This window comes from Salvia splendens, chromosome 12 (genome assembly GCF_004379255.2).
Source record: "Salvia splendens isolate huo1 chromosome 12, SspV2, whole genome shotgun sequence".
NCBI lineage: Eukaryota > Viridiplantae > Streptophyta > Magnoliopsida > Lamiales > Lamiaceae > Salvia > Salvia splendens.
Window position 1 is genome coordinate 7,295,033 of NC_056043.1, and position 23,335 is coordinate 7,318,367.

At 37.0% G+C, this 23,335-nt stretch overlaps 3 protein-coding genes across 4 annotated transcripts; 1 reads left to right on the forward strand and 2 right to left on the reverse strand.

Annotated features, from left to right (window-relative positions):
- The first annotated feature begins 3,905 nt into the window (after positions 1–3,905).
- LOC121758752 lies at positions 3,906–8,311 on the forward strand. The gene is made up of 13 exons (XM_042154145.1): positions 3,906–4,062; positions 4,151–4,212; positions 4,696–4,770; positions 5,180–5,258; positions 5,333–5,403; positions 5,562–5,663; positions 6,009–6,098; positions 6,204–6,278; positions 6,748–6,780; positions 6,950–7,027; positions 7,381–7,422; positions 7,802–7,896; positions 8,023–8,311. Exons 1-13 carry the CDS (start codon positions 4,008–4,010, stop codon positions 8,042–8,044), a joined length of 879 nt encoding a protein of 292 aa, XP_042010079.1. The 5' UTR covers positions 3,906–4,007; the 3' UTR covers positions 8,045–8,311.
- Positions 8,312–8,313: 2 nt separating this feature from the next.
- Positions 8,314–10,726, reverse strand: LOC121757466 (AP2-like ethylene-responsive transcription factor SMOS1; the record flags this gene model as incomplete). Its single annotated transcript, XM_042153007.1, has 8 exons — positions 8,314–8,741; positions 8,820–8,873; positions 8,935–9,008; positions 9,077–9,165; positions 9,245–9,253; positions 9,351–9,433; positions 9,511–9,679; positions 10,573–10,726. Coding segments are annotated over 8 exons (969 nt in total), but the record flags the coding sequence as incomplete, so codon positions are not given.
- On the reverse strand, positions 10,417–16,425 carry LOC121758749 (lysine-specific demethylase JMJ706-like). 2 transcript variants are annotated; one of them, XM_042154143.1, is made up of 11 exons: positions 16,019–16,425; positions 14,323–14,701; positions 13,845–14,001; positions 13,534–13,753; positions 13,143–13,196; positions 12,988–13,067; positions 12,630–12,907; positions 12,152–12,550; positions 11,711–12,069; positions 11,364–11,606; positions 10,417–11,180 (listed from the first exon to the last, which is right to left on the reverse strand). In XM_042154143.1, the coding sequence occupies exons 1-11, from the start codon at positions 16,019–16,021 to the stop codon at positions 10,878–10,880; spliced, it is 2,475 nt and encodes an 824-aa protein (XP_042010077.1). In that variant the 5' UTR covers positions 16,022–16,425; the 3' UTR covers positions 10,417–10,877. The 2 variants fall into 2 exon arrangements, with proteins under 2 accessions (XP_042010077.1, XP_042010078.1); XM_042154144.1 differs by lacking the exon at positions 10,417–11,180 and having other exon boundaries at positions 11,424–11,606; positions 11,686–12,069.
- Between the last annotated feature and the right edge of the window lie 6,910 nt (positions 16,426–23,335).

The following is a 23,335-nucleotide window of genomic DNA, read 5'->3' on the forward strand; positions in this document are numbered from 1 at the left end:
TCTGTACAAATCTGTCTCAAAAGCTCTAGCCAATTTCGTCAGGTTTGCTTTTGCCATACTGCCTACTAGGTGCCTTGGTTGTATTCGTACTCCTTCCAGGGAGTATTGTTTGAGTAGGATCCCACTAGTGCTCTAAAGGGGCAGGATGTACTGTTAGTTGTAACAATATCAGAATTCTCAATAAGATTGTTTACCTCGGATATTGGATCAAGATGTTAGGGAAGCACTTGATTCCACTGGTCGACTTATTTTCAAAACTTGCTCGGTTATAGGACTTACTACTTCCGGTGGATCTATAGAAGGGGATTCATGGTCATGGTTTATAGGCAGCCAACTTATCATGTCTTCCGTTATTATTTCATTTATTTCCCTCGTCCCTTGACTGGTAAGTAGAGTATTGTAAAAGAATTCTATTTCTGGAAAGTGCAGTTCATCGTGGTGATAACCTGCCTGTTTTTAAGATCATAGCATATGTATCGTTTCGGGTTAACACCATACCGAATAAAAACACACTTAATTGCACAAGTGAAGAATTTATTTCTCTCATGTTTGGGGACATGAACAAAGACCGAACATCCAAAGACGCGGTGATCAAGGGATAAAGCTAGTGGTATACTGGTTAATGTGGATAGCACTTGTGGGTTTTTGTGATCGAGTATTTTTGTGAGCAAACGATTTATGAGGTATACGGAAGTGGCGATGGCTCCGGGCTAGAAGGAATTAGGGACTTTGATAGTAAGTTACATGATACTCCCTCCGTCCCGCACTACTTGCACTTATTTCCTTTCTGGGCGTCCCAAGTTATTTGCACTCTTTCCATTTTTAGTAACAATTTATACCTACAGCCGTAATTGTTGACTTTGTCCGTCACTCATTCCTTAATCTCCGTGCCCAAAAGGAAAGGTGCGAGTAGTGCGGGACGGAGGGAGTACAATTTAGTGACACGATACGAGAACGACCAAAACATGATAGTACATGATTAAAACCTGATATTACACCATAAAATATGATATTACACAATTAAAACTTGTTATAACATGATTAAAAATTATATTGATTTAAATATATATAACAAAATTAAAGTTTTAAATTTTTTTAATTAATAAATAATAATTTTATTTCTTAACGGATTACCAAACTCAACCCTAACCCGACCTTAACTCAACTTGATATCATCATGTTCTTATTGGGTCTACCTTATAAGGATCCAAACCCATAAATTGCATGTCAGTTTCGGATTAATTTCATGTGTATTCGCGTCGCAGGTTAGGTAAAAAATTGTCAACTCTAAACCTGCGACCAAATATAAAAAAAATAAGTAATATCATATAGAGTAGTGATCTATGGAAAATGCCCCTTAACCAAATAACTAGAGAACAAATCATAGCCACAAGATCAAATAAATCAAGGGCTAGTATTAATTTTCGAATTTAATGAGATATTAGTTTCCTCAATCACAAATTTACTCCACAATAACAAGGCGGGGGTATAATGGTCATTGCATAGAGTGAAATTTTCAGTCCAACTCTGCTCATCAGAAACCTCCAGGGCAGTCTCGGATCGCGCCGGTTTTGGCGGCGGAGGAGGATCCGCAGTCGATTCATCAGATCAAAATCAACGGAAATTCGTACGTTCAGGTTAAAAACGGAAGGAAGTCTTCGTTGGGCGGCGTTCCAAGATCCAGCTCCGTGAGGAAGATGCACATGCGACGAGCGAAATTGGCAGTTCGATCCTTCAGATTAAGGCTCAGCACGATTAACGAAGGCTCTGTGCTCCTCAATTGATTGAGTTTGCATACCATTTGTGGAGGTTATGGATTCATTCTTCCACTCAGCTGTAAATAATTTTGAGTCCATTTTCTGGGGCTGTCGATCCTCATTTGGAATCGGAAATTCCAGGAATCTAGAGAGTTTTTATTAGTTTTTTTTGTTCATAGATCGAAATCAAATTAGGGAATTGGAGTTGAAGATGAAAACAGAGGTTGAAAAATGCATATTGATTAGCAGTTTAGAAACAAAATCAACATGTATTGATACGTTTGTAGAGTCACCGTGTCCGTGTATTAAATAATACGCGCGCTCATGTTCATAGCATTATCATATAAACAAATGATCATTGTCAATAGATTGTGCGTGTGCCTCTCTCTTTTACATAAAGTAAATGTTTCCTCTGTATTATCTATTCTACATAAAAAACTGATTTTAAATAACATACTTTGCGGACATTGAAATAGGGGTAACTAAAATCATGCTATGAGTGATGTGTTTTGTAAACAAGAGTGAAGTAAAATCATGCTAAGAGTGATGTGTTTTGTAAACAAGAGTGGAGTAAAATCATGCTAAAAGTGATGTGTTTTGTAAACAAGAGTGGAGTAAAATCATGCTAAGAGTGATGTATTTTGTAAACATCAGTGGAGTAAAATCATAATAAGAGTGATGTGTTTTGTAAACAAGAGTGAAGTAAAATCATGCTAAGAGTGATGTGTTTTGTAAACAAGAGTGAAGTAAAATCAAGCTAAGAGTAATCAAGCTAAGAGTGATGTGTTTTGTAAACAAGAGTGAAGTAAAATCAAGCTAAGAGTGATGTGTTTTGTAAATAAGAGTGAAGTAAAATCATAATAAGAGTGATGTGTTTCGTAAACAAGAGTGAAGTAAAATCATGCTAAGAGTGATGTGTTTTGTAAACAAGAGTGAAGTAAAATCATGCTAAGAGTGATGTATTTTGTAAACAAGAGTGAAGTAAAATCATGCTAAGAGTGATGTGTTTTGTAAACAAGAGTGAAGTAAAATCATGCTAAGAGTGATGTGTTTTGTAAACAAAAGTGATGTGTTTTGTAAACAACAGTGAAGTAAGATCATGCTAAGAGTGATGTGTTTTGTAAACAAGAGTGAAGTAAGATCATGCTAAGAGTGATGTATTTTGTTAACAAGAGTGAAGTAAGATCATGCTAAGAGTGATGTGTTTTGTAAACAAGAGTGAAGTAAGATCATGCTAAGAGTGATGTGTTTTGTAAACAGTGAAGCAAGATAATGCTAAGAGTGAAGTGTTTTGTAAACAACAGTGAAGTAATATAATGCTAAGAGTGATGTGTTTTATACTCAATGAAATATGATCTTTCAAATTGTACGTTTACGAGATGATGCTAGAAATTTGACTATCTTAGGGTATATATGTTCTTTCAATTTTTGTACTTTAATTATCGTGGTTGCACAAGTTTATGCTATGACGTTCGATTATATTTTGAAAGTTCAATAATATTCAAATTACGCACCGATCGAACTAGGGGAGCTCAATCGGGTTGCAGCCTGCTTCAGCTTGGACTAGCTCCACATATTTTTTCAAATTTTATTCTTTTGCCGAGGTATTATTTTTCCAATTCATGCTATTTAATTAGCATATCACAACGTACTAACCTAATTATATATTCCTCCTCATTTCCCCAATTTCATAACAATATCTAAAACTCCAACATCCACAACAAGAACAACTGTAAACTAACACAGAACACACTACACACAGAGACGCCAACTACACGCACTAAGCACACAATTAAGACTGTGCAGGAAAGGGGGATAAAAGTGAGAAAGGATCTACTCGAATTCCATGACCGTCGTCGGAGACTTGGATGAGTTTGAGGCCACCGTCTTTCACCACCACGGTGATGGAAGTTGAGCCGGTGAAATTTCATAATGTAATTTCCAAAAATACCCTTGGCCTATTTTAGATTATTAAAATAAATAATATTTGTTATGTGTGGTTGAGATTTGATCTCTAGTTATACACTTAAAATTAGTTATATCTTGATCACTAACCATATCAAATATATTTAAATGAGTACTCCTATAATTTTTTCGTAACTATTGAACTTATACACGTAATAAGTACAGTACCTAATATGAAACGACGTCGCACGATACGTTCAGCAAACGTATAAAGCTCAAAGTCGTATACCGCCTTCTCTTTTGAACTAAAATTCGTCAGAGCTCCAATTTCATTGATCGCCCGCCATGGCTATGCAAGCTGGAATCGGATTATCCAGGATCTTTCTAATTGCTGGAGCTGGTAATTTATTGCGTTTTTTTTACCATTTTTTGTAGTTTGATTTTAGGAAAGGGGTATATTTTGCTTTGGTTTTTTCTTGTGTGATTAGGTTACACGGGAACTATATTGTTGAAGAATGGGAAATTATCAGATATATTGGGGGAGTTGCAGGTATTGAATTTCCCATCTCCATTCCTTTCAGATTAGTTCCGTGTTGATATTTTGTTCTTTTGATTTTGTTGAATTTTTGAGTTGTATCATCTCAATTTAGTGTTGCTTCTGTTACATGCGCTGGAGAGATTCTCTTCACGCTTTAGTTGGCCCGCATCTTTGTAATTTGGTCCAAATGCATGTCAAAGTTCGTATTCTTTCCTGATATGGACGAAATTCAATCTGCGAAGGCTATTAAAATAATTCTGAGTTCTTAGAATAATTTTTGAGAAGTTATTTCTTCTTCTGGAAATAAATTATAGTACTAGTTTAATAGTTGAAGGTGACATAAAAGTTTGAGTATTTCTTAGTTGATGCTAGTGGTATCATGAGTGTTTGCTAGTAAGCCCTAGTGATTTGAAGGTTCTTGAGCTGCAATCTTTTTTTTAGTTGTGAATTTGTGATTCAAGGTTGATTTTGAAATGTTTCCTGGATATTTTGCAGAATTTGGTTAAAGGCATGGAGAAATCAGGCGAGTTGGAGGGGGATTCGGATCATTCTGACACCATTGCTACCCAGGTTTGTGGGTGGTAACAGATGGAATTATCATCTTGACGTTAATGATTTAGAGCTTATTGTTATTTTATATGGAGTAATTTTTGGTCACTTAATCGATTAATGGCTTGTATGATGGTTTAGCAAATTATTTTGACTGGAATGCTAATGGATCTTGATGCTTATCATTCATTTTTATCGAAGTTATCGTTAGAACTATGATATCATCCTCTTTCATGTGTTTCATCTGGGAGGTTTTGTCTACATTTCTCCACATGCAAATGGCTTTTAATTTACGGTCTTGCCTTATCCACAGAAAATGTTGGGTTTCTCACCCTCCTTTTTCATTAAGGATCTCAGTGCACTTGGGATATTATTGTTAAAATTATCTTATGTGCTTTACGGATTTAATATATGGTTTGCGCATTTTCAGGTCCGTCGACTGGCCATGGAGGTTCGCCAGCTGGCCTCATCCAGGCAGATTACAGTTCTAAATGGGAACTCTACCCAGAGTCAGTATCTTGTGTTTGTGTAAGAGCATATCGCTTATAGTTTTGCAAGTGGTGACACTTTCTCTTTATCGTAGGTAACTTAGCATCTCTAGTTGTCCCAGCTGCTGCTGTTGGAGCTGTGGGATATGGCTACATGTGGTGGAAGGTAAAAACATATATATTACATTCATTTTCATGCCTAGGTATTACTTAATTCTCTTCTTTGCATCCTGTTTTCTTCTGGCAGCATGTCTTCTTTAGTAACCTAACTGATACCTATTTTCATGACATGGTCCCTCCAATTCCCCATCTTCAAAATGTCAGGGTCTTTCCTTTGGAGACCTGATGTATGTAACAAAGCAGAATATGGCAAATGCTGTTACAAACTTGACAAAACATTTGGATCATGTTTCTGACGCTCTTGCCGTAAGTATAAGCAATTTCTTTTAGGTATTTATTGGACCCATATTTTCTTTTCCTTAATCCGTACATTTTTGTGATTACCTGCATCAAGAAGTTTGTTGTGTCTGCTTTATGCCTGTATGGTAATGGTGTTCCCATGATGATTGACGGAACAAGAATAGTTCTTTATTACATGCCTTTGCTTTCTAATCTGCTTTAGATTTATTTACTCTCATGTTGCTTTGTAACAGAATATATTCCTCGTTTCACATGAACTTGAAACATTATAATAGCTACAACCTTGGTGATCTGACTATTTTGCATATGAAATTTCTACGTAGATTGATTTTCGATATGATTTCTGAGCAGGCAGCAAAAAGACACTTGACTCAGAGAATTGAGAACCTGGATGGAAAAATTGATGAGCAAATAGAGATTTCTAAATTGATTAGAAATGAGGTACATGCAATAGAACTACTGATTTATTTTTCAGTTCTGTTAGCTACTAACTAGTAATCTAAAGAATATTATCATTTCTTAAAACAATTTATACTCTCGAAACAGGTCAATGATGCACATGCTGATCTCTCTCAAATTGGCTTTGATTTGAACGATTTGCATCGGATGGTGTCTGGGTTGGTTAGTTTTTGTTCTGTCCTATTATTTCTTCAATTTTGTCGCCAGTACAAGAAATATTGATGTTGCTTTTGTTAATTATAGTCATTAAGGTGCCACACATGTAGATTTGTTCATCTGTTGAATGTCGTTTTACATTTTTCTTGATGTTTAGAATCATCACCTATACATGCTAGGTATATATTAAATGTTCCATTATCATTTTGCATATTTAAGTTATGTGACCTTTTTGTGAATCCAACAAGAAATAGCTGATTCATCCATCTAACATACCTTCTAGCTCCATTGCTTCATTCTTGCAAGACAATTCAAGTTAGTTTTGCTTTATATTTAACACATTCAAGGCATGGGACTTTGTCTGGGGTGTTGCTTCATCATCTCTACGTGTTTGTTTCACGCATATTGCATTGCTATATTATTTTTTTGTAGTGCTTTTCCTTTTTTGACTCTTACCTCGTGTGTTCTATTGCAGGATGGCAAGCTCCATTCATTAGAAGACAAGCAGGTAATATTTTTCTTTCAATTGAGTATTAGTCTCTTTATTTTTTTGCTCAGCAAGTTACTATTCCGGCTTGAATTTTCTCCAACAACCAAGTACTATTAGAATGCAATGCTGGTGCTTCAGTGTTGCACCTCTGTAGCACTTAATACTTGCTCATTCTTGCTGTTTATAGGAGTTTGCAAATGCTGGGGTGATGTACCTGTGTAGCATTGTAAATGGAAAAAGGATGCCCATGCCAGACAGAATTCAGGTTGGTTATTCTTTTGTGCCTGTGTTTTTTTCTCTCCTTTATTTTTTATAATCAAAATCAGGTTTTCTCTCTGGTGAATTCATCTGATGTTTTCTTATAGAATGCCATTTCTCGTCTTTCCCATTTCTAGGTATGATGGCCTTTGTGGCAAGAAAAAAATATTTGAGCCGTGCAGTTTTTTTTATACCTCTTGCTCATTTCAGTTGTTATTCAGAAGATATATTGATACTTTTTTCTTCACGGGTGTTGGGAAGCATATCTAATGTAGTAAATAAGTCTTAACTGTAAAATCCAGTAGTTGGTAGCAACCTGTTTTTACTAATTAATAATTTGTTTTCAATGTTTTGGTGCAGGATCAATTTAAACTTGCTGGAAATTCAATGCAAAGTCTCATGGTACCTCATTTATTTCTACTAAATGCTTCCTCATGCTAAGCTTTTGGAGTCCATTACTTTTTTTTTGTTTTTTAAGGAGATATACATGATTTTGTTAATGATGAGCCTTTAGCCCTTTACATGCTATGCTTGGACTTTGAATAAGGCTTCACGAATTTATCTACTGATGATTTGTGATTACTGTTTTTACAAAAAAATTCATCCTTGAACAATTTAAAGCCAGCTAGGGGCATTGAATAAATTTTAGTCTAGTCAGAAGTTCTTCGATATAGGTTAATTGCAACACTACACATTGGAAGTGGAAACAGTGCGAAGAATCTTTTTTGTTCTTGGTGAAATTCCTGAATTCCTTTCTACTGCTCTGTTTAACTATTTTCAGGGTCTTAGAGCCATCGTAGATTCTCCTGAAAATTTATTGACAGATGGGAGTGTTCAAGACTTCTCTTCTGAGAAACTCAACAAAACCATAACAAGGTTTACTGAAATGATTATAATTAGCTAACTTTTTTCTTCTCAAAGTCTGAATTCTACTTCATTGATATCTATATGCACACATGCAATTATTTTCACGCATTTAAGACCAGTGTATTTGACATGCAGGACTTTTTCAAACAAGTGTTGAGCTACTTGCTCCACATTTTTCACTACTACTTCAAACAGGTACTGCTAGCTGCTGCGGTTTTAGTGTCTTCTCAATGCAACATAATCTTTTCGATTATCACATATACAAGTAAATATTTTGTATACTGTTACAGAAATAATGTTGTAGTTACCATGTGTGCTGTGCCCATGGATTTGTTAATTTGTTGGTTTGGAATTTGTGTAAATGGTAATTAGAAGCTACATTGAATAAATGAAGCCTGGGAAGAAGGTTATATTCTTTACATAATCTATTCGTATCAACCCTGTATTTGAATTGATTTTCAGAGCTGGTTTATTTCAACCATATTACAGTGTTATTTTTCATACATAGCTCTCAGATCTAATACTTGACACATTGCATCGATGTGTTCCAAAACGGCCATCCTGTTGGTTTTTCTTCATCATCGTCATCTCCGCCAATAGTAGTAGCAGTAGTAGTCGTCTTTTCAACGAGCTCTTTAAACAAGGAAGAACGGAGGAGCAGACTGAGGGCTGTTGGGGTGGTGGGCTTGTTCCAAGGGGTGAGAGGCATTTTCCTTTCAATGATCTCATGCTTGTCTGATATTGCCGGATTCTTTATTGCAAACGAATTCCCACTCGACAAATCCGAGCAGTTAGTCTGAGGCCTCATCCATCTAATATAGTTGCTCAACTCTTCTTTGTGATACTGCTTTGACCTTCACCATAACCAATATCACCACATTAAACATCCAACTCTCTACTTGTTTTAAGCTAAAATGCAATGAAATCTTCACCTTCCAACACCTCTACTGTACTTGGACACCCCTCTCGCGAAACCACTGCTTCTCCTGCACGATTCAACTCTATAACCAAGTGTCGCAACGAAAACCTTGAATCATTAATCATTACCTTCTTAGAGAGACCAAGTATTCCTCCTTGCTCATGTTTTGCATTATTTCTATATCCTTTTTGTAATCACATATCTGTAACCAAAATGTTCTCATCATTTGTAATGCCATATCTGATAAATAAGGGATAGAGAGAATCATACTGGGAAGTTAGTATATGTTGAGGCTCCCCAATATTTGATTGCAGCCAAATCATACACTCTCGCTGCAGCTTCTTCTTCATCGTATGCTCCTGCAACCAAAATCGATGTTTATGATGAGAACATGTTTGCCACCAAAAGTTTGATTCACATGAAGTTTGAGGAACTCACCAAGATATACTGCTCCACACCAAGAATTCCAGCCAACACAGTAATACTCCATATTAGTATATAATAATGATGTTCAAAATGAATAGTACAAAACAAAAGAATGAACCTTGTTTTCCTTTCTTCTTTTGAGTTTCATTCCAAGACCCTTTATCCCATAGATGAGCTTCAAATCTCCCTGTCCACCGATGTCTGTAGAAAAATAGAAAATGCAAAGGAAATTCATTATAACCTGCTATAACAAAGCTATGAGAAATGAATAGATTTACCTGCTAACTCCACGAAATCTTGAACTCCTCTTGATAGTAGTTGTAGTAGTAGTCGTAGTAGTAGTGTGATCTAGATGGAATGACTGTCGAGGTCGTTGTTCATTACAGAGTGCCAGTAGAGACGGAGACCTGCGTCGTCTCTTCACACACACAGTTTCTTGAGCATCAGCTTCAGCCATGGAGGAAAATACGAGTTTTTGACACTTGCGTGCAAAGGTTCTTATAAGCATGCATACGATGTCGTGTGCTTGTTTTCTTCTTGTTACTACAGCTTGTCTTGATGGGAAAAAGGACAGGAAAATCGATTATCACAGTAGCATGTTTGCTGTCTCCTTTTCGCCATTTAGTATTCCAGCCCCACTTACTCACCAAACGATGTTTTCCACACTTGAACTAATACCAACATTCTCCAAAAAAAATGAATTTAGTAGTGCAAAAGGAATATGGATATGGTCAAGGACCTTAACATCATAACCTATGGGATATATTTAACTTTATCTCTAACACAGACAAAAGATTGTATTACCCAGAGATGACAAGTGTAAGGCCAAATAGGCATCATTTCCTGTTTACATAACAAATTGGTGAATCAAACCCATTGGAGTCTTCGTCCACCTTAACTTATTTTGGCTTCTTCACTTCTTTCCTGTTTTTTCTCATTTTGGTTTTATTTACTTCACTTGGCATTATATTAACACAATTGCAGACCATTGTATTAGTTGCACCCAATGTTGATTTCCTATGAACAAAAACAAAATGCTCTACTGAATTTGGTCATTTCCACAACCACAATTTACTTTTGAATCTCCCATTTATACATTAAGAAAGAACGACTACATGAACAAGACCTACGAATAATCAATGATAATCAGTGACCAGAGCATAACACATTGTGGAAACACAGAATGAAACAAGGAATTTCTCAAATTTTGTTGACGTAGTCTAATGTCAATAGCTACAAGAAAGAATAACAGAAGCCTACAATGGAAGCAGCAAAAGTGAGACAACATCAATGGGAATTGCCTACACATGAACAAATGTATAAGGTTAAAAAGAACTGACCTAAAAAACTATCTGTTGGTATGTACCTAAGAGAGTTCTCCTGCCAAAGATTAAAACCCCAGCCGAGAATCGCAAAAGAATCACTGTGCAATTTGTCCCATATTGGAGCTTGCACAAAGAATGACTTAACTTCTAATATTTGGTTAACTTCATGTCACTGCTTCATCAATATGTATTTCTAACTTTCCTCTGTTGTTAGATTCCCGAATAAGAATATCATTAGCCGAGTTAGCTAGGTTGAAGATTCTTCAGCTGCAGACCCAGTCAAATTCAGCAACTATCACCTAATTCACTTCCATTTTATATCACCACCTAAAACTGTCATTACTCTTGGCTTTATGTCGCTCTTGCTTTTGGGTTTCTCTTGACTCATGGCGATGCCTCTGATCTCCGTGCAGTTTTCCACCTAAATCCTCATTAGGCTTTTTCTTGAACTTAATGGAAGGAAAGGTGTGTCTTACGGATGATTTAGAATTAACCGTAGCTTCTTTAGATTCAGTAGAGCTCATAACAGAATGACGACTTTGATCATCAGGGATAGGATAGTTTGATGATGTTAAGCTCCCACACTGAACTTCCAGTTGCTGCCTTTTTAGTCGCTTGAAACCCTGACATAATCAAAGTCACAATTTTTAGTTTGAAATTTCACTCTATCATATCAATAAGAAAACACTCTATCAACAGAAAAGCATCACCGTTACTGCAAAAAGTAAATCACAGAGTAAAATTTAACCACAAAACTGCAGAATAGAAAAGTATACAGCTAACAACTCAGACATGAAATGTAGTACCTGCTGGGCAGTCTTTACGGATGTAAAATCACGTGCAGTTTTTCTTTCCATCTTGCTCTTAGATCTTCGTTTAACCCTGAACATTTCAAAATCTGACTCGTCTTCATAGATTGCATTTCTAGTGTTCACCGCCTGAATAACTTTCCTTTCTGATCTAGGTTTTCTGTTCAAGGGTTGGGAATACTCAAAAGGCATTGCATATATATCAGTCTCCAAGTTGGAGTTCCCATGGTCCTGTCCAGACTGCAAAAGTAAACATGTGAGTTCAACATTTCATTACGTTTCAATGATTCTTTAGTAAAAGAATAACATATAACAAAACCTTCAGAAGGATAATGAATCTTTACTTTGGCAATCATGTTGAGGCTTTTAGTTGATTTCGACGATGACATACAGGAAACAGATGCATCCGTGATTTCAGTCCTAGTATTTTCGCTGCAACTGGTTAAAACAGATGGGTATCCAGATATTTCTTCATCTGATACAAGAGAAATCTTTCCATAAGGGATGTAGCTATCATTTTCAGATCGCGAGAACATGCGGAACAGTAAACCAAAGTCATTGCTGTTCCCATACTTCTCCTCGAACTCCTGCAATATATCCTTCTCCTCCTCAAATTGTCTGGCTGCTACTTCCATTTCAACAATGTTTTCTCTTACAGCAAGCGTCGGATTCCCTCCACAAGGCCAATCAAGTGATCGGATATCTGTTATGGAACCAAAGGATACGTAAATATTCTAACTAAAGGTATTCTGAGAAAAACCAGAGCTATATGAACTTTGTAATACCATGGTGGAGGCATACAGGGTGCGAGTAACACTGGCAGTTTAGATATGCTACATAACAATCACGTTTGCACTGGCTGCAGAGAATTGTTCCATGGGAAAAAGAGGAAACGGTTGTGCATGCTCTTGATTTCATCAGGCACCATCTGGCATAATGCTGATATCGGATCAAATTAACAAAAGAAACCTTTATGCTTCTCTGTGATATCAAATCTCCATGTGTGTACTCTGGTTTATCATGTTCGGATCTTGCATAATGTAGTAGCATTGCTTCTTTGCACAGAAGTTCCTCATGGGGAAGGAGAGGCATCCTTCCGAGCAGAGCGTAGCGCTGACTTGCTATTGATCCCAAGAGAAACCAATCACCCATTGCAAAATTAACGGCTTCACCACAATTAAAACCTGAAAGATAAGAAATTATTTCTTGACCGAACTTCAGAACTGCACAATCTCAACCTGCAGCAGCATAATTATCACGTACCGTGACTAAATCCTGAGTGATAAGCTCTAGGGAAAGTTATTACGAACTCCCCGGGGTTCTGTACGGCTCTATAAACAGGGACATCATGTTCTAACAATATATTTGGTGGGAAAAGAGTTGTCTTCCCTAGAAGAACATCGAAGGCCCCATCCTCCCCATCACCAGGTAAGATATCATGGGCATAAACATGGTCCTTCACCACATTTTCAAAAGCAGTAGCTGCATGACCGGGAATTCCGTACCAAGTTTTTGCAGCTCCACAATGGTGATAATTGATGCTGTACACACATAAAACTCCAATCAGCAAAATCTAAGAATCATATCAGACACCATACCGCTTAAGTAGAATAATACATACCTATAAAGGTAATGATCTTCCACATGCCAAGCAAAAATGCTAAACAGCATCCCTATGTAAAGCATAGGTTCAGTGACACCCTGATATGAACCACATATCAGTCAGGAATGTGACAACAGAGTTAAAACTATTTTCAAGAAATATTAAGCACATACCGGGATTTCTGTTTCAAGAAGACGCAAGGTAGATATTGGCAGCCGAGGAATTTTCTGTAAACAAGTACGATACATTAGATATCACTAGTCACGTTCCCACAAAAGATCAAGAAATCTATGCATACAAAAATGACATAGTGAAAGAGGACATGAGATCTATAGAGAGGCAAGACATAAAATTGCAATGTCTAGATGAGTGACAGAGAGAGCAGAAATCATTGCTAATTGCACTCCAAGGAAGTGTCTCAACAAGGATTTTCTTATAAAATATTGTTCTACAACCACAAACATTCAGAATCTATTTTGTACTAATAAACATTTAGTTCATCTGTTATACAAATTCCATTCATGCAGAAAATAAAGACTAAAACATTTATTATGAGAAGAGCACCTTAAAATTCCATCTGCTGTTTCCAAGCGGATCAGTCGGAGATGATGAAAATGCACTTCCATCAACGTCACATGCATATTCGACACTTTCAGTCTTTCCACAAGCTATCTCATTCCAAAATTCTTTTTCCATGAATTTGGCAGGAAGGCCTCCAGTACTACCATAACTACGAGCAAAAATCTTGTTTGCCATTCTCTCGTAATCACGAAATGTGTAGTTTCTGAAAAACAACACTCAAGTTTAAAGCCTGAAATGACAGTAATATACTAATATTAAAGTACATCAATGCAGATATTAAAGGAAAAACTCACATCCCACTCATGAAAAAGGTGACCCTGTCATCAGTATCCCATTCTGCAAAACGAAGTGGTTGTACCCTAGTTGTAAAACTGAAACCAGCCTTCTCTTTTGTAAGAACCACACCAGCAGGAACAGAAGCACTTACAGGGGATATGATCTTGCAAATACCTGGAGATTGAAGCATATCCTTAGCTGTTTCTATATCCAAATAAACATTAAGGATAGGCATATTATGGAGGACAAAAGTCTGGGATCTTAAAAAAAGGAAGCCATTGTAAAAGAAAGTAGTTAATGTCTGCCATTTATTATGTAGCCAACTAGTACAGCACAACAAGTTACTGAACAAGAACTCTATCAGCTAAAGAAAAGACACAGAATCACTGAATTTTAATGCCACAAATCAAGTATAGAATTGAAGGAACTTTCAAATATTCAATCCAATTTAAAAACTCATAAAATTCAAATGTCACAGATAGGCATTGAGCATACCATATTTAGAGGCATCTGGAGCTATTTTTTGGATATACACTAAGGGATTCAGGAATTCTTCTTTAGTTGGATGATAAACCGGGCACTCTGGAACTTTCTCTGTCCATTCAAGGTCTAAAGTGTCAAACTTAGCCACTTTTCTCTTTGAGAAAACATTATTCTTAGTGGCACTGTTGCCAAATCTTGAATATAGGTCAGCTTGATTGTGCAAACTATCACCGCAAGGAGAAGAAGTTCGTAAAGCATCACCACCACTCCTATTCAGGGTCTTGCTAACAATGTAAGATTCATTCTCTGCTTCTATTTTCCTCCTTTTTAGCATTTTATGCTTTAAAAATTCAAGTTTAGCTTCTCTAGAAGAACAAACTCTTCCCTCCACCTGCATAATGCAAAAGCATGAGCATTAATGTAAACATGCAGAAAGAAAATTTGAATTAAAGCATTTGGCCAATACAATAAAGCATAAAAAAGCAAACCTGCTTCAGGAATAGGAAGTGAAAACGACATAAAAATCTAGTACAATTAAATAAACTTATCAATATGTTTCACAGATTTAAGAAAAGTAAGAAAAAAAAAGGCCTGCAGCATCTATGATAATTCAATTCAAGTTTTAAAATGTAGTTACTTTACGCACTATTTTTTTGTTTATCAAAATAACACATAAAACATGCCATACCCAGACCCATGACGGGTAAAACATTCAATTGTTAAAACGTGTAAGAAATAACATCTTTTTGTCATTTTGATGTCAGATTTTCTTTTCTCTTAACATCCATATGATATCATCAATTGGGTTTGTTGTTTCATGTGTAATCACATCAAAATATTTATGTGAAACATCATAGATTTTCATGGGATGATCAACTAAAACATATAATGAAGATGATGACTCCACTAAAATTGCAGCAAATGTCCATTGATCCTAATTTCTCTTCCATTTTTATCAAATAATAAGAATACATTAAATGTCTCCACACCAATTAGCACCGTGGCCATTTTTTATAGGATATGAAAAAAAGTCAAACATGAGAACAGAAATAGAAAAATAAATTTCCAGAAAAAGATATCAGTATATACTCATTTTCCAGAAAAACGAAACATCCTTAAAGTTCACCAATCAAGTCAAAAAGGTAGGCTAGAAAAATCGATAATTGGCACAGAAACCAGACAAATTCAAAAGCCAAAACTCCTGGGTATGTACTTTGAGTTTCAGATAGAAAATGAAAGATCCCAAAAAAACTGAATAAAGAAAGATTAAACAATGAACAAATAAAAAAGAGCGTTCATCCCCAAATCGAAACAATGATAAATTAACAAAATCTGCATTCCATATGGAGTATATTATTATATGTAAACATAAAACATTACAGTGAGAAAAAAAAACACCGATCCACATGAGAACATCAAATGTTGCATACAATAACTCATAGTACACAGGGCATAGTAGAGATGCCGAACAGAGAATCAAATGCCTGATTTTCTCGGCCACGACAGCGACTCATCCAATGCGAAATTGCAGAAAACACAGTAGTTTATAAGCTCTAATCAACAGGTCGGAATTTTCAGAATAAGCAGATCATTATTCGGCACATAAGAAATTGATCTTCAAATGAGTCCAGAAATCGACGAGAAACACACATTAACCACAGAAAATTGAAACAACAAATCAAGCACCAAACTATAACAGAAAAATCACCATCTCATCCGCCAAATGTATATCCCACGCCTCCGTATTCTCCGAAGGATGAAAAATAACCAACCAAACTAAATTATAGTTTCCGCATTCACACAGTAGCTCTAGGACCGAGTCAAACTGCGGGATCGAAGCGATGCGATGCGATGCGAGTCACGTTCAAAATAGAATAACCAATTTGTTACATTACCGAAAATGCAATTGACAGCGAGTGGACTCACTCGCCGGCGTCTGCGAATTGGACGAGGAATCCGCTCCGTGGAGAGAGAGAGAGAGATTGGGAGAGGTGTAGAGAGAGAAACTTGAAGGTTGCAGGAAGTTAGGAAAATTATAAAAGAAGGGATGAATTATCGTTTGTAGTTTGAATATGAATTGTCCCATCTCAACAAATTGGTTACTGTAATTATTTATTTCCATTAAATAAAGCAATTAGAGCCAGTTTGGAAACGAATAAAAGGGTTTAATAATTAATATTTAAGCGAAAAGACGAATAGGGGGAAGGAAGTGTGAACTACGAAGGAAAGTGGTAGTAGTTGTTAGTTTAGTTGAACTAAACGCCGTTTCTGACCAGCTAATGAAATACCGAATGTACCCCCAAAACAGGATGGGGAAACCGGTGGATTCGGATCGGGAAACCGGTGGTTTCGAGGGTTAAAAGTTGATACTGATGTGACGGTGTTAAAGAGACGAAATGTTCCTTGTTAAATAATCACGTGCGGCAGGTGTTTGTACACCGTCGGATCTTCACGTTGACTCTAATTTAAGTTCGCACGTTTGACACGTATACACACCGGTTGACCAAGTCCGGCGCTCCACAGACCATTTTACTTTTATTTACTACTATTCCATTAGACCGTCCACAATAGGAATAGCCCAACAATAGCTCAGCCATAGCCTAGCCACTGCCACATCGTCAGCACTAAAAATCCTCTTGTCACATCATCAAAACAAGCAAATAGCCCAGTCATAGCCTAACCACATAATATCCACATCACTATTAACAAATATATACAAAATGAAATAATTAATAATCAATAGTCATTAAATTATGTCAATAGTCTCAAGCTAAAGAGTATCCACTATCCACGGTATGGCGGAACAACCACGCCACAGTTATAAAAAAATGTATCTGCCTAGTTATCACAGTTAAAAAAACTCATCTGCCACATCATCACAGTCACAAAATTAAATCACATTATTTATCACATTATTAATTAATAAAAATAAAAAATGGGAGCGGCGGCTGCCGTGGAGCCGCCCCATCAACCGCCGCCTCCGCCACCACACCGCCGCATACGCGGCTCTTCCTCCATGGCCGCAACGCCCTCCGTCCCTGCAATAGATCACCGCGGCGGCGTTACTGTGGACACTCTGAGGTGTGTGTCCTGTATTACAAAAAAAAATCAATTAATGGAGCAAATTATAAGATGAACAAATATGTTTATCAGGGATTCAAATTGACGACCTCATGCCACGTTATCAATCTCCTCTTTTTATGCATTGAGCCAAAATTCTAACAATAAGCCACGTCTCTCATATTGATCTGTACTATTATTCATTTTTTACTTTAAAATTGAAATACGAGTATATAATATATATTTTTTTTTGCTTTAGTGATAATTACATTTTACTTTTTTGATACATTCCACTCTAAATGGCTCATTTATAAATATAGAATCATCACTCTCTCTACTTTTTCCATCAATTTTACTTTATTCTCTCCTCCACTTTACTCAAGAAATAACATTACGTAAAATCTCGTACCGAATTAGAATTGCTCCACTTAGAGTAGGACAGGGGAGTACAACTTCATAAATAATACTCCAATAAATTACAACGTCATATAAATAAAACAAAATCTACGACTTAATAGAAAATGAAATAAATTCTACGAACTATATTTTCAATCTTCTTCTTGAATGTTGTTCAAAATAATATTATGTACTCGGAGCTCCTCCCCAATCACCTTCAATGTATCCTTGTGTTGTAGTTTTGAGTATTGGTCGGTGAACATACTCATGTGGATGCTAGAAGACACACGAAAATGTTATCTAGATCTGGGTTGGGTGTACGACTTTGATTAGTTTCTAGGAGATAACATGTTCTGAATTTCTTGAGAGATTTAGGTAGTGCATCTACAATAAAATTTAGGGCGCAAACGAGAAGAGCATTTCCATACGCGAGCGCGGTGGGTTTTGCGGCCCTATTGTGGTTGAAAGCCGCCGCAGATTGAATATTTATTTTTATTTACTTTTTTTCTATTTTATTCACTATTTTTACTCTGTAAATACCCTCATTTCACATCTCATTTCTTCACCCCCTTTACTCCAATCTCTTCTCATCTTATTATCTCTTTCCACTCACAAAAAATGAATCTCAGTCGTCGCCCAAAAAATCCTGACGGATTTCCAATGTTTCATGGTGGTTTCCAAATGTTCCCCAGCAGTCAACCAATGAGACCATGAAATTCAGTTGCTCGGCAAGACTACAACGCCTTTTGTCAAGTTGTGGAGTGGGATCACAACTATGTCGGTACGCATAATAAAGAAGACTTGTATCGGTCGGTCATGGATACCTTAGATCTAGGCACCCCAAGAACGCATGGCTCCATCATCGACCCGAACGCTAATTTCTCGATTAACACTGACAACTATTTTGGCTATATGACGTCCCTGTTGGAACATGTATACTAAAAAAACATTTTTCGAGTTTATTATAAATTTGATCAATTGTTTGTATATTGTAAACTCTCCTTATTTAATGAGAATAATAAATGTTTTCTTCATTCTGTGTATTTTACTTTAATGGGCATTGACCGTTTTAATTATATTTAATTAAAACGCCTAAAAGTAAAATCAGTCTAAGTCTTCTATACTGAAGGTTGTGTCGTGGAACAGGTCATCACAGTAGGTGACTCAGCCGTAACCTTGTAGAAGTAAAACTTTTTCACAACCTAGATACGCTTTAGCTACCTATCGCAAAAGGTTGCAATGTCCATCCGAAAGTCATCTTTACCTTGAGAATGACTAGTGACATTGGTGTGGTATAGCATTGAAATGATCTAAAGTATAGACACGTCTTTATTGCTATCTACTGAGAGACGATGTCTTGGAGATTTAATATTTCTTAATCATTGTAATAATATAGGACATATGTTATTAATCATACGGTGCTTTGAATTATCAGTAGGTGCGGGTTTTTCGCAACCCAATATTCCTGATATCTTGGGTAGTAGTAATTAATAACTAGTACGGTGTCAGTTTTATTATTACATTGAATCGTGTACTTTCGCGGTTTGACTATATCCCCAAGAGGTGTTCGACAAAAGTACTATTATTCGGAAACCCGTCCGGTTTGGATTTAATCCAAGAATAATAGTAAATCAAAGTATATTATTTTAATATACATCTCGTACTAGACAAACTCTTGGAAATAAAATATTAATTAATTTAAAGTTCATAGCAGACTATAAATTAATTAATGGATATAGAAAGTCTTAAACACGGGAAATAATATATTAAAGAGGTTAACCCGGATTGCTTGTAATCACGGATTGGATGGGCGGTCTGTATTTCTTCTATAGTGGCACAAGAAATATTTATTGGACTTTATATTAAATTATGGGATATAATTCAATTAGTAAAGAAGGTCCAAATGAGGAGGCTCAATCCAAGCCCATAGATCCCTAACTTAGCCCATCACAAACTCTATAAATAGGGATGAAGGAGGTGTGACAATACACATCACACAAAACCTAAACCTAGCCTCCAAGCTTGCAGGATTTTCGAGCTCCTCACTAATAGAAGATTTTGAAATTGCAAAGTGTGTGCAATTGGTTTTTCTTGTCTTCTCCTTCAAGATCCTTATAATTTCTAATAAACTCCTCCCACAAGGAAGTTAGATCTAGAGTTGGGTAATAGGTTAGGAGATCTTTGGTTTTGCAATAAAGCTTCAAGATCTACACGTGGAGAAGTAGCAAGCCACTTTGATTCTTTGGAGAATCAAAATTGTAAGATTCAATATCATAATTTAATACTCACTCCGTCCCATGCTACTCGCACTTTTCATTTTAGGCCGTAAATTTGGAATTGATTTTTTTGTGTAATTAAAAAAGAATTTTAGGTGTAATGAGACATCACTTAATAAAAGAGCTCTTAACTTAAACTAACATATTAATTAAATGGATTAATTCTAACTTAAATTATAAATAGTGTAAGGACTTTGTGACGAGCCGAAAAGCAAACGTGCGAGTAGCACGGGACGGAGGGAGTATAATATTATGTGATTAATTGCGTAATAATTTGTCTCTGTATGTTGAAGCATGAAATTGAATCGATTCACATAATCTCCTAAATAGATTCTTTTGTGAATTTATTTAATTTGCAATTTCAGCTGTGCAAACCCCAACAGTCCCCTCCAGAGTTGGCTAGTGGCTCGTGCGAAAAGGGGAAGGACAAAGCGAATGAGAAGCTTCACCCCGTCGTCTAGAAGAGGTATACCTTAGAGGAGACGGTCATTCGGGCCCAGTGCTATGTCGACATCTCCAATGACCCGATCTTCGCGAGCCAACAGAGGGTCAACAGATTCTGGATGCAGATTGCGGACAAGTACTACTAGATGAAGCCCGAGTGGGCATTAGTGTGCCCCTAGGACAACCTCTGCAAGCATTGGGGTCGGGTCCAACAAGATATTTCCAAATTTGTCACCATCTACCACATCATCCAAAAGACGTGGGGCAGTGGCCAAAGTTTGGAAGACATCCGCCAGAGCGCCATGAAGGCGTACTCCAATGACAATTTGATGCAGGACTTCATGTACTATGACGTGTTATTCCTCGTGAAGGATTTCCAGAAATTCATGTCGGATGGCAAGGCTAGTGGCCCGAAGAGGACCAAGGTGAACGTTGTCGTCGAGTACACCAGCAAGACAAAGGCGACCGAGCCACCCGCAGCGGCACCCATTGATTCCAACGTCCAGACGATCACCAAGGCATCGATAACGAAGAGGTTGATCCACACCATATAGATATTTGAGGAGTCCTAAGACGAGGATATACGGAAAATGTACAACGATGTTATTGATAGAAATTCATGTGTTCCATCTTAAAACCAAAGGGTGATAGGAGAAGAGACCCATAAAATTTATATAGTGATTTCAGTTTTCTATGAGCACCGATGTGGGATAGTTATATTTGTGTATTTAGTTTCAATTGCCAACAGGAGGCTTCGCACAAAATTGAGATATTCTTGATGTGTTTTTTTCTTTTGTTCTACTAAGTCATACGTACGTTTTTAACTATTAAGGTATGTTTTACTATTGTGCATAATTTATTTGTTAATTTTAAAAATTTAACCAAAAATAGTCAAAATGGTGAAATACATTGTGGTTATTTAATAATTTGCATATTGCAATGTGGCTGAAATTTTAAAAATACTAACATTGACAAAAATAGGTTCTGACTAGGAGTACTTTTTTATAGTTTATTGTGGACGCCCTTTTAGAGCATCCACTATAGCAGACGTCCCGGCGGATGTCAGACCGGTGAGCGGGTCGTCCGTCGGGAAAGTCCACTATTGTGACGGACGAGCCGAGGATGGACGAGAGGTCGTCAGCGGGTATGAGCGGACGCCCGTCTTCTCATCCGTCGTGTTGTCCGCATTGTGGTGAGATGACGGATGTCCCGGCGGACGTCCCATTTTCTGATTTTTTTTTAAAAAAACTCTATATATACTGCTCGTTGAACTTCATTTCATTTGCACCACTTGTATTAACGAGTTTCTCTTTTTCTACTCTCATTTATTTTGAAGATAAATGGAGAACGACAGTGATTCTCCCGCCATGAGCGAGTCACAAACGCCGACGTTCTCTGTTGGAGGTGAGGGAAACGCTGGCGTGAATGCAGGGTTGCCCGGGATGGCGGGGTGATGCCCCAAATGCCGGGAATGATGGGTGGGTACTATAATATGTACCTAGAGGTCCCCAATCCGAACCAAACCGGACGAACCGGCCCGGAACCGTCACCAGCGGTTCCGAACCGGAACCGGAACCGTCGGCGGCGGTTCGAACCGGCACCGGAACTGCCGGTTCGGCCGGGCCGGTTCCGGTTCCAATTTTTCGCTAACCGTAACCGGAACCGCCGGTTCGGCGGTGCCCGGCACAATTTCAGGCCTACTCCTAGCCTTTTCAAAAACCGGGCCCGCGGCCGTCGGATTTGACCGAAACCATGGGCGGAAACCGACAGTTTCCACCGGCAAAACCGCCGGTTCCGCCGAAAACCGGCGGTTCCGGCGGTTTCCGCCGTTTTTTCCAAATTTTGAAAATTCAAACGGACGCCTAAACCGCCGGTTTCACCCGAAAACCGGCGGTTACGGCGGTAAACCGGCGGTTTCCGCCGTGTTTTTCAAAAAAAAATTTTAAATCACAATTTTCCCCTATAAATATCCCCCAATCCTCTTCGTTTCTACTCACCCCATTCTTGTGTAACTGTGTTAATAAGAATTTCTCTCTCAATCTCAATTTCTCTATTCTCCATTTGATAAGTATCTTATTGGTGAAAAAAGTGGGTATCTTTGGGGCAGATGGTACTGGAACACAAATTTATATATGGAATCTGGATGAATGGGGATCAGATTATAGTTTAAAATGGGAAGCTGGGTTCACTGGCGGGAGTTCGTTTCATCAGGCCATCAGGGTGGTATATTCATCTGAGTCCGACGATGAAACGAACTCCCGCCAGTGAACCCAGCTTCCCATTTTAAACTATAATCTGATCCTCATTCATCCAGATTCCATATATAAATTTGTGTTCCAGTACCATATGCCCCAAAGATACCCACTTTTTCACCAATAAGATACTTATCAAATGAGGAATATCTTTTAGTGATCTTCAAAGTCTTTTTTGTCAACACTTGTAAGTTGTAAATTTGTAATTGTTGTAACTTGTAATTGTTGTAACTTGTATTTAAATTTTTCGATTTGTAATTGTTGTAACTTGTCATTGTTGTAACTTGTATTTAAATTTTTCGATTTGTAATTGTTGTAACTTGTATTTAAATTTTTCGATTTGTAATTGTTGTAACTTGTAATTGTTGTAAGTAACTTGTATTTAAATTTTTCGATTTGTAATTGTTGTAATTTGTAATTTTAAAGTTGTAATTTGTAATGTTAAGTAATAAGTTGTAATTGTAATTTTAAGTTGTAATTTGTAAATTTTAAGTTGTAATTTGTAATTTTAAAGTTGTTTGTAGTTTGCAATTTTAAAGTTGTAATTTTTAATTTTAAAGTTGTAATTTGTAATTTTAAAGTTGTAATTTGTATCAA